This window comes from Lactuca sativa, chromosome 5 (genome assembly GCF_002870075.4).
Source record: "Lactuca sativa cultivar Salinas chromosome 5, Lsat_Salinas_v11, whole genome shotgun sequence".
In the NCBI taxonomy this organism is placed as follows: domain Eukaryota; kingdom Viridiplantae; phylum Streptophyta; class Magnoliopsida; order Asterales; family Asteraceae; genus Lactuca; species Lactuca sativa.
The window spans coordinates 235572560-235587325 of NC_056627.2; the positions used below are offsets into that span (position 1 = coordinate 235572560).

A 14766-nucleotide genomic window follows, 5' to 3' on the forward strand; every position below is an offset into this window, starting at 1 on the left:
ATATATATATATATATATATATATATAGAGAGAGAGAGAGAGAGAGAGAGTTAGGTTCATGTGAGACGGTCTAATTTTGTGAGACCGTGAGACGTATTTTTTTTTATTTTTTTTATTCTTTCTTATTTTTTTTTAATTTTTTTAGTTAATTCAAGTTCCGAAAATAATATTTAAAAATTTTTTTTTTGGATTTTTTCATTTATTTTGCATTTTAAAATTATTTTTTAGAATATGTACAGCGTAATATTCTATTAGAATACTTCACGTATTTTTCAAAAAAAATAGAATTTTTTTTATTTTTATTTTTTAGTTAATTCAAGTTCCGAAAATAATATTTAAAAAAAGAATTTTTAAATTTTTCCATTTATTTTGCATTTTAAAATTATTTTTTAGAATATGTTAGTGTAATATTCTATTAGAATATTTCACGTATTTTTCAAAAAAAAACGGGATTTTTTTTTAGTTAATTCAAGTTCCGAAAATAATATTTTAAAAAAAAAAAGAATTTTTGGATTTTCCCATTTATTTTGCATTTTAAAATTATTTTTAGATTTGGTCTCACGATTTCACAAAATTAGAATGGTCTCAAATGAACCTTAACCTATATATATATATATATATATATATATATATATATATATATATATATATATATATATATATATATATATATATATATATATATATATATATATATATATATATATATATATATATATATATATATCGATGCAGATGTCGTTATAAATAATGTTTACTTCATTAGATGTGGCGTTAAACATTATAACATGATATCCACATAAGAAGCTTATATATAGGGAGAGTGATATAGTTGAACGTCAAACATATGGGGCTTGTTTCTTGATCTCTCACCTAATACACTTCCACAATTTCTTTGATGTTTCTTGCTTTTTATTCTTCTTCTTCTTCGTTGGCTTAAACTTACCACTTGTTGTAAATATACATCTCTCTCTCTCTCTCTCTCTCTCTCTCTCTCTCTCTCTCTCTCTCTCTCTCTCTCTCTCTCTCTCTCTCTCTCTCTCTCTCTCTCTCTCTCTCTCTCCATACACATATACATAGGAGATATAGAGATTAATTAAGGTGTTTGAAGGTGGGGATAGATGGCCCAAATATTGCTACATGGAACACTTCACGCCACAATCTTTGAAGTAGACAAACTCAAGTCCAATTTGCTTCATAAGGTTAGTAATCTCTCTCTCTCTCTCTCTCTCTCTCTCTCTCTCTCTCTCTCTCTCTCTCTCTCTCTCTCTCTCTCTCTCTCTCTCTCTCTCTCTCTCTCTCTCTCTCATTAGGAGGTATAACTGGTTCATGTTCAAGGATATGATTTGTTGATCATGTGTTGAAATCGTGATAAAACACAGTAAATTGTTATATATAATCTTTGAAAATTGTAGATGGTCAAGGGTTCACCAGGTTTTTAGCATCTCTTTAGCAGGAAACACACCAAATCTGTAGTTATTCAAAATTTTGGGTTTGAATTAAGTAGTGTAATATTGAATTGGGTTAGGTATATTTATGTTGTATTATAATATGAATCTATTAAGTCAATGGTTTCGTCTTTTGCATAACCTTGGTTAAAAGGTATTTATCATTCTTAATAAAACTAAGAATCTTAATTTGATAGACTAATTTAGAGTTATTTTAGGCGTACTACCTTAAAAACTAATCTTATAAACTAACTATTCTATCTCAACCTAAGTTTATAGAAAAAAACTAGTTTATAAGCTATAATAAATTATTTTTATAGTTTTATCAAATATTTAATTAAAACAAAAACGAAAACAAAAATCAGAAAAAATAATAATAATAATAATAATAATAATAATAAACCTTTTGAGCAGTTTTAAAGAAAATAAAAAGACTAAATTGCACAAATAGTCCCCGTGGTTTGCTTAAAATTGTCACTTTGGTCCAAAAAGGTTTGCACTAGTACCAGAGGTCCATAATTTTCATTTTGTTGCTTGTTTGGTCCAGTCTCTTTTGATGTTTTCAAAATGATTGATTTGCCCCTATTAAAATGATTTTCTTTGTTTTCTTATTTGTTTTTTTAATTTTCAGATTTAAAAAATTAAAAAAATAAAAATAAATCTCTCTCTCTCTCTCCCTCTCTCTCTCTCGTATTTGAGTGTGTGTTTACTGTGTAAACATAAATCCACAAATCGATGGCAATTGCCCTGCTCCAAATTCACCACAATGTCTTGAATTTGAAGCGCACCTCAATCTCCCACTTGCCAGCGCATTCATTGGAGTCGAAAAAGACGACATCGGACCAAGATCTGGCGAGAACGGATGTTTCCAAGGTGTGGTTTTTTTGGATACCTAATCCATGTCACCGTTGCTTATGGCCATCATCAATGTATCTTCGTCCGATGGCCTTCATCAACTGCATAGCAATCTCGTGAAGATCTGAAAGAGCACCACCACATTTGTCCTTTTCCGATTATCTCTCTCACAGTCGATCTGAAACCCTTGCCGGTGTTTCAAGGCCCTTCACCACCACCTGAATCAATTTCTACTATGAAACCTAAACCTAAACTTGAATTGTTTCATCACCCCTAAAAATCATTGCTAGATCGAAAGACGAAATGATGGAGGACGAAACATATCAGAGATGGTGTGTCGCTAGGGTTTCGTGTGTGCTTGTATTTAGGGTTTCGGTCGCCACCCTTCTAGTTTTTAGGGTTTGCCATCGTTTAGGGTTTCAGATGAAAATGCTCATGCCGAAGAAGAAGATTTATCACCCTTAACCATCATCGAGATATAAACATTTTGAGTGTTCTTGTTGTCACCCCTTCATGCTCATCAGATCTTGAAGACCGTGTCCATCAGATCTTGAAGACGGAGAAGGAGAGACTTCATGTGTTCAGATGACGATTAATACTTCGCCTCACATCCCAACTATACAAATCGATGTATCTTTGTGTGAGTATTTGGATTTATATATATTTGGGGTTCCATTCTAAACCACAGAACTCGATCTCTTTCATGGTTACAAGTTTAGGATTTAGGGAATTCATAATTTTTTATGTGTTCTTGTATGTTAGATTTTTTATTATTGTTTGTGTGTTCATCTGGAGGAGAGAGAGAGGAGAGAGAGAGAGAGAGAGAGAGAGAGAGAGAGAGAGAGAGAGAGAGAGAGAGAGAGATTTATTTATTTTTAATTTTAATTTTTTTTATTTTTTTAAATATGAAAATCAGAAAAACAAATAAGAAAAAAAAAATCATATTAACAGAGGCAAATCAGTGATTTTGAAAAAATCAAAACAAATTAGACCAAACAAGCAGCAAAATGAAAATTTTAGACCTGTCGTACTAGTCCAAACTTTTTTGAACCAAAATGACAATTTTAGATAAATCATATGGACCATTTATAAAGTTTAGTTAAATAAAAACTTAGATGTTTGTATGAGGGGTTGTACGGTTTTAGTGTGGTTTTGCTGCTTAAAATTTATGGCCATGAGTACAACACACCACAAATAATAGGAATATATGGTTTTCATTTTATTTTATTCGTAAAAAACAGATAAATTTATCAAATTAGGATCAATTTGATCCCGTATATTATAAATTATAAAGATTATTAATAAACAAGTTTATGTGCTTCTAGACGGATCGTTAATAAACCTCATATTTTATAAAGGACAATTAAAAACAAAATGTTTATGTTTTTAATATTTCTTAATAATCTTAATATACCTTCAGAATATTTAAAACTGTAAGATGATAGCAATGTGGATCCAAATCAATAAAACTAAAAGATCATTAGATAGACCAATAAATTTATTGCAACTTGGCGATATGTAAAACTCCATGTGAATTGATAGAATTAAACGGAAGATCGGACCAATACTATTTTCAGCCAAATTATTGTTTTTTCATATTTTTAAACAACTTTGAAATTGATTCTTTGTTCAAAATTTTCTTAGAATGAAACCTAATTAGATGTTTTTAAGCACAAAAGTGGTAATAATTTATCGTAATGATAAATAAATCTATCTTAATAAATAAAGAATTTTTTTTGTTACATGTTACACTCTCATTTAATTTGTCAAATGTCATTTTATGGTTATTTTGAATTAATATCTTTTCTACATGTCATTTTATAGGTTTTTTTCTTTTTTAATAAATTTCACATAATACTTTAATATAATAATTACAATAAATATAGTAATAAATGAATATCAGTTTTATTAATGTAATTATTTTCTTATTTCAAAATTTTCAAATTAAAGTTCATTAGTTTATTTTGTTTATTTATTTGAATTTAAAAGATAAAAAAAATCAATTTTAATAATTTATTATTTTTCTTATTTTTTATGTATTCAAAATTTTCAAAAATTTAGACTTTTATATTTAATTTTTTTTAATTAACCCATATAAAAATGGGTCATACGCCTAGTGTAAGATTATACATCATCTAATACATTAAATGTTTTTTTGGAGTTTTGCGATTTATAAATGTAACTCGTCTATCCAACAGTATAATATATATTCTTATTATTATTAATTTATAATTATATATATATATATATATATATATATATATATATATATATATATATATATATATGTTGATATCCTATATTATATATTAAATTTGTAATGATAATATGTTAATTTTATCATATTTGATTTTTGTTTACTACATATGTAATCGTCAGACGAGATAAAAACGAAACATAGTCTCTCTCTCTCTCTCTCTCTCTCTCTCTCTCTCTCTCTCTCTCTCTCTCTCTCTCTCTATATATATATATATATATATATATATATATATATTTATATATAGTCCCAATGCGGTAGAACCCAAATTTTATAGGAACCGTGACTACTATTACTCACCAAACATTTCGTCAATGTCATAAACGTCAAACCCGTTTACTTTGTCATGACGCGTTCGCACGTGCATTGAATGTAATACGGAATCGATGGAATAATCATGCGCGATGAACGTCCATAGAATGTCATTTACATGGGTTTTCCTTTTTATTTTTCCTTTATTTTGGTTTTTATTCCTTTTTTTTCTTATTATTTTTTACTCTTCGTTAAAAAAAACTTCAATTTTTTTTCTTAAGTAGATATATGCTAGGTTTTAATATTTTTATATTTTTTTTTGTTTTTTCTATTTTTTTCGAGTTAAAAAAATCTTTTTTTTCTTTTTTTTAATATATTTACTATATATAGGATGGTCTTTTTTTGTTTTTATTATTTTTTTATTTTTTAAACTAAATATCGGTTTGAGTTTTTAATGTTTAATAATTATAAAATTTTAAATAAGAAGAATATTAAGAATCATAATATTTTTCATTATTATTTTTTAAATCATATTATTCTTGAATCATGGTATTTTGAATCATAACAATATTATACATCATACATTTTTGGATCATTTTATTTTAGATCATAATATATTAAATTAAATAAAGTTTTTGTTCAATACAACATTTGGATCATTATAATTTTTGAATCATTTAATTTTGAATCATAAAAAATATAATAATTAAGGATCATTAAATATTTGAATCAAAATATTTTTAGATGATAACAAGTTAAGGATCATAAACATATTGAATCATAATATTTTTTTAATCAAAAATATTTTGAATCATCTCTATTTGTATCATATTATGTTTAATATTTTTTTTTAAAACTTTTAATCTTTGAAAATCATGTTTGGTATCTAAAACATCTTATTTTTTAAAAATTCTTTTTTCAAAATCATTAGACTAGTGATTAGAAGTATCCCATGGATGATTTTAATGTTTGAGTATAGTTGGGGATGGTGGAGCAACTAGAACATATGCCCTACAACAAAAAGAATTCTTAAATAGGAATGTGGTTCCTAGTGAAAAATCAATAATATTGAGGGAGGAAGTATGATAACTTGTTGGCCTTTTGTGAATTAATGTTTCGGCATGCAAAAAACATGTCCTAAAGTAACAATTGTGTATTTTCCGCTTATAAGTTCAGTCTTGCAATGAACTCTAACGTTTGATAAGTGATTCAGCAAGGATATTTTGTGTATGAACATTACATACCGAATGTTCAACGCTAACTATAACATAAATACAATAGAAAATGTTTCATAAGTAAATTCACTAGCATTGTTAAGACGCATGTATAGTCTTCATAGGAAAATACAAAAATTGTGTTCTCAATCTTATTATTTGAGCAAGTAATCATGTAAATGCTAGGTTGTGAGTTGATAATAAGAAAACATGTTATATATGGTGGATGCATCGATTAAAACCATAAAATATCTAAGTGGTTCAGTGGTGATATATGGTGGATGCATCGATTAAAACCTTAAAGTATCTAAGTGGTTCAGTGGTCCACAAGAGGAATATACTAGACCAAATATATCCCCTTGTATTTTTTTCTTGAAAATTAAGTGATTCATTCCTAATTTTATTTGGTGATGGATGAATGCTTTTTTTTCCGTGTGAGGAAGCAGAATAAATGAAATCAATAGATCGAAGGATCTTTAGTCTCTTTAAGGAATGGCCACATGATTTGATAATGATCTTTTGTATCATTATTGATTTGGGATAGCGTAGCCGATCATGCTAAACAATAAATTTATATCGTCTACAAACTTCCGGTTTTTGACCACATATTAAGTTGTACTTATATTTGTATAATATAGGCCAGTGGAATAAGAGCTTAATTTTTAAATACATATTTTTACCGTAAATTAATTTGATAATCTTAAGGTATTCAACATTTCCTTCATTTGTTGTTTCATTATAATATACATCTCGACGAATATCTTAAAGTTTATTAAGTTTCTTTGAGATTTGGGAGAAAATAATGCATCATTAATTTGAAACTTTATTCATTCATACAATCAGTGGCAGATTCAGGCTCAAAGTAAAAGGGTATTTCAATTTTTTTTCCAAAGTATCACCGCAACGGTCGAGCATGGGGTAGGGCGGGTCGGGTCAGTTTTGACCTAAAACCAAACTCAAAACCGATAGTCTTGGTTTTGAAACTTTTAAAACCGAACCAAACCAAACCCAAAACCATCAGTGTTTTGGTTTCCAGGTTTGTACTTGGGTTTCCGGTTTGGTTTTGGTTTTAAACTCAAACATTAATCGAATCGTTAGCTAACTTCAAGTTTTGTTATATAAACATGAAGTTGAAGTATCTTTTGATACTTGAATCAATGTAGAACTCAAAGTAAATATCAAATGAAGTATGATGATAACATGTTTATATAATAAATGATAACATGTTTATATAATAAATGAAAATAACTGAGTTTACATGTGTTTGACAATGTGGTAAACATAATAAATGAAAATAACTGAGTTTACATGTGTTTGACAATGTGGGATTGAATAGCTGGAATAATAAAAAAAATGTAAACAAAAGATTTTTAAGGAGCAAGAGTTAATCCTAGTACCCTTGTTTAATTAAGCAAACACCTTTACCAGTACAATAGCTATTTGTTTGTGCTAATAAGTGAAATGATGCATATATATATATATATATATATATATATATATATATATATATATATATATATATATATATATATATATATATATATATATATATATACTACATAAAACGAAAATTTTCTAAAAAAATTACACTGTCGAATTTTTTTTAAGGGGTATCTCAGGATACCCCTTTATCCGCCCATGCATACAATAATATATTTTCTCCTTTTTGGGCCTTCCATCAATATTGTGCTACCCAATATCATATATTCATATTAAAATTTTTATATTGCATTGTTAATTGAGAAAAATATCTCGTGTGCCTTTGTATGGTGTGTATAGTTATAGTATTTGCGAGATATATACATTTACAATTATACGCTAAGTGTTGAGAATCCATATTTCAAAACATGTATTTTCATGATTGTTAAGGCTGTAGGGAGTGGTAATATGCTTAACATGTTGTCACATAGGATAGAAAGAGTGGTAACATACAAGTTATAAAAGGTAAGGAGTGGTAACATTAAATATTTGTGTTATTTTAATTTAAAAAAAAAAACCAAAAAGAAAAAAAAGCAAGCCAATCAAAGCCATTTGTCTTCTCTTCATTCTCTCTTTCCTCTTGCTATATGGCTGGCGAGATATTTTGGCGACCTCCTTAACACTTTGAAGGGAATGGGTTTGGCAATCTTAACGAGTTGGAGGTGAGTCTCTAGCGAGGGTCACTCCTTCTGGCCTAATAAAATATCTCATAGCTAATTTAAAACCATCGTATAATCATATCAATAAAACACTTAAGCATGTCAAATTTTGCAAAAGTATATGATTTAACTCAAAGTAATACATCTTAATTCATAAATTTATCTTAAGCTTATCATTAATCAAGAAGGAAATCGCCAACGAAAGAAATTGTGTTTCTATTGGTTCTCCATATAAAAGGTATGTGCCCAATAAAATTGTGTTCCTATTTTTTCTTTTATTCTTAAGAGATTGTTTCTAAAGTTTCACGAGTTGGTTCTCCATATAAAAGTTATGTGCCCAATAAATTTTGCCTCCAAAATGATACCAAATACTTGCAGCTAATTATTTACCTTTTCCACTTGGTTCATCATCTTTCATTTCCCCCTTCTCTTGCCATCTCATGCCATTTTTATGATCTTTTGTGTTCTTAACATGAACACAACCATGATATTTGCCTCCACCACCTCCACCACCATAGCCATGTCCTCTACCACACTGCGGCCACAATTATAGTTATTAAAATGATGTGTTATCATAATCCCTTTAGGGAATGGGGTACAACCAGTGGCGGAGGCAGTGGGGGAGTGCCGGATGTCCTGCCCTTGCCAATGTTTTAATAAACTCAATTATATTGGAGATAAAATGAATATGAATCAAATATTTAGCCCATAGTTTATTAATAATGTCCATCCCCTCCTAATTATATATATTAATTTGTAGGGTGTTTGTGAGACTTTTTACTGTGCATTTGCTTTTGAGCAAACTACAAAAGACTAAATTCAATTTTATTTTTACCGATTATTTTCATATCTATTTTGCTGAATATTACATATTATACCCTTTAGCTTTGCAATTCATATCATCATACTTAGGTTCACATCCACTTCAACTTAATATATAGGTTATTTATTAAAAAACAAATGTTATAGTGAAAAAACAATGAATGCAATAGCATATAAGAGATAATCAAAATTGAGCCCTACTAATCACACCACCTCCATCACATTTATTTTTATTTTAATTACTGATTTATAACCTATCGATTCATCAAATTTTGTTCATAGCCCCTCCTAATTATTTAATAACTTTTGATTGTCAAAGCCCCCTTATATTAAAATCCTGCCTCCGCCCCTAGGTACAACCATTTGGGCAGGCTTCAAGTTTTTTCATCAAAATCTCATTGTTTTGATCTGCCACAAGTAAACATGGAATAAGTTCATGATTTTTCTTAAAATCATTTTCATGATATTGTTGTTTTATGAGCCAATTTGATGCATGAGAAATTGAATATGTTTTCTCTAGGATTTCCTCATCGGTTATCTTTTCACCGCATAGTTCCAATCCACAAGTTGAATTTTCTCGACCGAGAAATCGCATTATTTTATGCGCTTTCTTGCTGACAAGTAAAGAAGTCCCTGGCGAGCTATCCATCATTAACTATATGTTTTCTCTAGCATTCCCTCATCGTCAAGTTATAATCACCCACTGATTTAAGATCTTGCAATCATTGATTTAAGATCTTGCAATCCATTCACAACGAGCTTTTGGGAGTATCACCGTGTTTTGGAGTTTATAACTCTCTTTTAATTTTTTCCAAAGGGAAAATGGATTTTAACTATGACATATTCACTCTTCAATCCCCCATGAAGATGATGACAAATAAAAATCATTGCTTTGGCATTTGGTTGATCAGTTGACGTGTTTCCGTCTTTGATTGTGTTACAAATTCCATAAGCATCTAGGTGTATTTCACTTTCAGAATCCAATATCCATGACAAATAATTCTTTTCGGTGACATCCAAAGCCAAAAATTCGAGTTTGCCATGATGGACTACCCAAAAAAATTAAATAAATAAATAAAAATAAATAAATAAATAAATAAACTATATATGATGAATCAGTAACAATTTTTATTTTTTCATAAACACAATATATGGATACTTATGGTACGAAAGTCATCTTTTCATATTTTATGTTCATATTTGCATGTTAGTCCTCTTATTTCAATTAAAAGTTATATAAGACATTAATATAAAAGAAAGACGACTTATATGATAGCACTTAGATATATAATAGAATCATACTCTGGTTACATGTCCGTGTAGAAATTTAGGCTTGATCCTTATGATATTGAGAAAATCGTGTTGGTAGCCTATTGAAAAACATAGACCAACTAACCTATCTATATCAAACACACATAGATGATCTCTATCTATAGAGAAATCAACATTCAATATAGAAACATAATGAAGGGATAAGAGTAACGTGAAATAACTCTAACATCAATTTGGGAAACTCAAAGGTTGTAAGAGTTAAGGAGATGGATAGACACTTGAATAATGTGTATTGATAACACTTAACCATTTAAAAAAAAGGTTAGACTAATTACTTTGAACATTAATCATCTTGTTCTTTATCTTTTCTGGAGGAATGCAGTGTAAAAACTTAGAACTTGTTATTTTACATATGCTATCAAATTAGAATAAATAAATGAAAAAGTATAGGTCACCGGTAGGAAACTTCAATTTTATACGTTTTACATAAAAGCAAAAAATGAAATAAAAACTCAACTTGATATTTCTTGAAAACTTTCAAATTCAGGTCTCTCTATGGATTTTGGGCCGACGGATTTCCAAATCAATGAAATATGTAAATATGTTTGTTCATACATTTGACGGTTTTTGCCCCAGAAACCAGTTATTCTTCTTTGGATAAAAAGTGAGATCATTTGAGTTGGTCTAGTACTTGAACATGTGTTTAGAACTTTACACATAAGTTTTGACAACCTCAACTATATAAAAAAGAATTACACAAAACCTATAGAACTATATTTTCATCTTTTACTTAGCAAATAATTATGTAACCTTTGTTTTTTATTTTGTATAGATTGTGGATGGACTAGAGCATGTGGTGGGGTTAAAGAACAACGCGGCAAGTCTTTACGCAACCGTTGACCTAGAAAAAGCTCGAGTGGGCCGAACCCGAATGTTGGAACATGACTCGAACCCACGATGGTTCGAGTCATTTCACATCTACTGTGCCCACATGGCTTCCAATGTCATCTTTACGGTCAAAGAAGACGACCCAATAGGCGCAACTGTAATCGGACGCGCCTACGTCCCGGTTATCAAACTACTTAACCAAGAAGTAATCGATGAATGGCTCGAACTTGTGGATGACCGTGGCAAGTCAATCCACGGGCATTCAAGAATCCATGTAAAGGTACACTTCTTTAAAGTCGAACGAGAATGCCAATGGTCTCGGGGGATACAAAGTGTAAAATTCCCGGGGGTACCCTTTACGTTCTTTCCACAAAGAAACGGATGTAGGGTTACACTTTATCAAGACGCGCACTTACCCGATAATTTCACACCAAAAATACCGTTAACCGGAGGCAAGTACTACGAACCACACCGATGTTGGGAGGACATTTTCGATGCTATTTCGAATGCGAAACACTTGATTTATATAACGGGATGGTCCGTTTACACGGAAATTAGTTTAATTAGGGATTTAAGAAGGCCGAAGCCCGGTGGGGATATGACACTTGGTGAATTGTTAAAGAAAAAGGCGAGTGAGGGTGTTCGGGTGTTGATGCTTGTTTGGGATGACCGAACTTCTGACGGTTTGTTTAAAAATGGGTTCATGGCAACCCATGATGAGGACACAGGCGCATACTTCCGTGGCTCGGAAGTAAACTGTATACTGTGTCCTCGTAACCCGGATGATGGACGTAGTCTCGTCCAAAACATCCAGATTTCATTGATGTTAACTCATCATCAAAAGATTGTGGTTGTTGACGCTCCATTACCTAATAACCATGAGAAGAGGCGTATAGTGAGTTTTATAGGCGGAATCGATCTTTGTAATGGACGATACGATACCCCATTCCATTCCCTTTTCCGAACACTTGATTCCGTCCACCATGATGATTTCCACCAACCTAATTTCCCTAATTCATCAGTGAAGAAAGGTGGACCTCGGGAACCCTGGCATGACATCCATTGCAAGCTTGAAGGTCCGATCGCGTGGGATGTGTTATTCAATTTTGAGCAGCGGTGGCTCAAGCAAGGCGGGAAGGATTTACTGAACGACGTAAGAGATCTTAGTCACGTCATAATTCCTCCATCGCCGGTGATGTTACCAGATGACCATGATAGATGGAATGTTCAGTTGTTCCGGTCAATTGACGGTGGCGCTGCATTTGGGTTCCCTGAGAAACCCGAGGATGCAGCACGTGCTGGGTTGATAAGCGGAAAAGATAACATTATTGATCGGAGCATTCAAGACGGGTACATCAACGCCATCCGCCGAGCAAAAAACTTCATCTACATCGAAAACCAGTACTTTCTCGGAAGTTCATATGGCTGGAACTCAAACGACATTAAAGATGAAGACATCAACGCCTTACATCTAATCCCGAAAGAACTGTCGCTTAAAATCGTGAGCAAAATCGAAGCCGGAGAGGACTTCCGGGTGTACGTCGTCTTGCCAATGTGGCCCGAGGGTGAGCCGGAGGGTGCATCAGTACAAGCCATACTGGATTGGCAAAGAAGAACGATGCAGATGATGTATACTGATATCGTTCACGCTCTGAAAGTGAAGCACATCGTGGCGAACCCCAGGGATTATTTAACATTCTTTTGTCTCGGCAACCGGGAAATCAAGAAACCTAACGAGTATATACCGTCGGAGAAGCCTGATCAGGATACTAATTACCAGCGAGCTCAGGAAGCACGCCGGTTCATGATCTACGTGCATGCCAAGATGATGATCGGTAAGTGCATAGTGATACTAATATTCTTACTCATACTCTGTTTTCGTTTTCACTGATTAATGCGAGAAATATTGATGATTTTGTAGTCGATGACGAGTACATAATCGTTGGATCAGCGAATATTAACCAGAGATCGATGGACGGAGCTCGAGATTCTGAGATAGCAATGGGGGCGTTTCAGCCGTGTCATCTATCAAAAAGACAGCAGGCGAGGGGTCAGATTCATGGGTTCAGGATGTCTTTGTGGTACGAGCATATGGGGCTTCTTGACGACTGTTTTTCATGTCCGGAGAGCTTGGATTGCATCCGAAAGGTGAACCAGATATCGATGAAATACTGGGATCTTTATTGTTCTGAGAGGCTCGACCATGATTTGCCGGGGCACCTGCTCAGTTACCCCGTCGGAGTCACGGAGGAGGGAGATGTGACGGAGCTGCCGGGGTCGGAGTACTTCCCTGACACAAAGGCTAGGGTTCTTGGTACCTTAGCGAGCTACATGCCTCCGATTCTAACTACTTAAGAAAAAGGGGGTACAAAATTGGGGGTCTTGTGATTGGTGTGAGAAAAAGACTAAAATACCCTTTCCTAAAACCTAGAAACTGCGACGAATTGTCATGTTTGTAGGGTACAGAATTGGGTCTGCTCTTGTTTATGGGGTTTTACTTGTAATTTTACTTTTTCAATCTTTTATGTTGGCATTACGAGTGAGTTCTAATTATGGTTTTATGTAATATGTTCATGTTTAAGTTTGAAATAACAATTAATGAATAAGAGTTTGAGTTATTCAGAAAAATGATTGTAAAGGCTCAGATGATATTTCTAATTGATATGTTGTATTTGATGTGTATTGGTGGCTACTTATGGGTTTATAATGTCTTGTTATGGTTTCTATATCGGGATAATGACTTAGAAGGGTAATAACATTTCATGTTTGTCCATTTTAGTCCCCTAACGTATTTTTTGTGCGTATTACACCATTAAGGTTATTATAACCGTTTACAAATAGTCCTTTTAACAGGAAGAAACCAATAAAATTGATTATTTCTAAACAGTTATAACAACCTTAATGGTGTAATATACACAAATAATACGTTAGGGACCTATAATATGGACAAACTGGAAATGTTATTACCCTCCTAAGTCATTATCCCCGTATGAAACTATAAACCCTTATAGTAATTTTTTACTTTTTAAAAGAAACTTGTACGTCTTGGGGTTGGTAGTTTGGATGCTTTTAACATCGGCCTTCTTTATAAATGGAAGTGACGGTTTCTTAATGACAATGGAGCTTTTTGGGTTAAAATTGTCAAATTTTGTCATGGAAAAGTGGTAGTTTTTCGGACGATTCGAGAATAGGAACTGGAAGGGGTGTTTGGCAAAAGATTGTAGGATCCATTAATCATCTCCATGAGAATGGTTGTATTCCTTCTAATTCTATGTGTATAGTAGTGGAGGATGAGACTCAAACAAGGTTCTAGAAGGATGTTTGGTGCTTGGATATTTCTCTTAGGGAGCGGTTCAAGAGGCTCTTTGCTTTAGCCTTTAATCAAGATGCTCGAGTAAGTGAATAATGGGATTCAGGGGGACGGAATTTTCATTGGCATCGGGGGATAAAAGGAGGGGATGAATCGACCCAATTTGATTATCTTGTGAAGATATTAAATCCTATTCGCATAGGGGAAATGTCGGATAAGTAGTATGGGGAGCTTGAATCGTCGGGTATCTTTACTGGTAAATCAGCACGGAATTGGGTTAATGATATGATGCTTCCTATGGGTACTATGC

At 32.1% G+C, this 14766-nt stretch overlaps 1 protein-coding gene across 2 annotated transcripts; it reads left to right on the forward strand.

Annotated features, from left to right (window-relative positions):
* The first annotated feature begins 824 nt into the window (after window positions 1-824).
* LOC111887190 (phospholipase D alpha 1) lies at window positions 825-13828 on the forward strand. 2 transcript variants are annotated; one of them, XM_023883343.3, is made up of 4 exons: window positions 825-1202; window positions 10806-10853; window positions 11091-12981; window positions 13068-13828. In XM_023883343.3, exons 1-4 carry the CDS (start codon window positions 1122-1124, stop codon window positions 13499-13501), a joined length of 2454 nt encoding a protein of 817 aa, XP_023739111.1. In that variant the 5' UTR covers window positions 825-1121; the 3' UTR covers window positions 13502-13828. The 2 variants fall into 2 exon arrangements, with proteins under 2 accessions (XP_023739111.1, XP_023739112.1); XM_023883344.3 differs by lacking the exon at window positions 10806-10853 and having other exon boundaries at window positions 826-1202.
* Window positions 13829-14766: the final 938 nt, after the last annotated feature.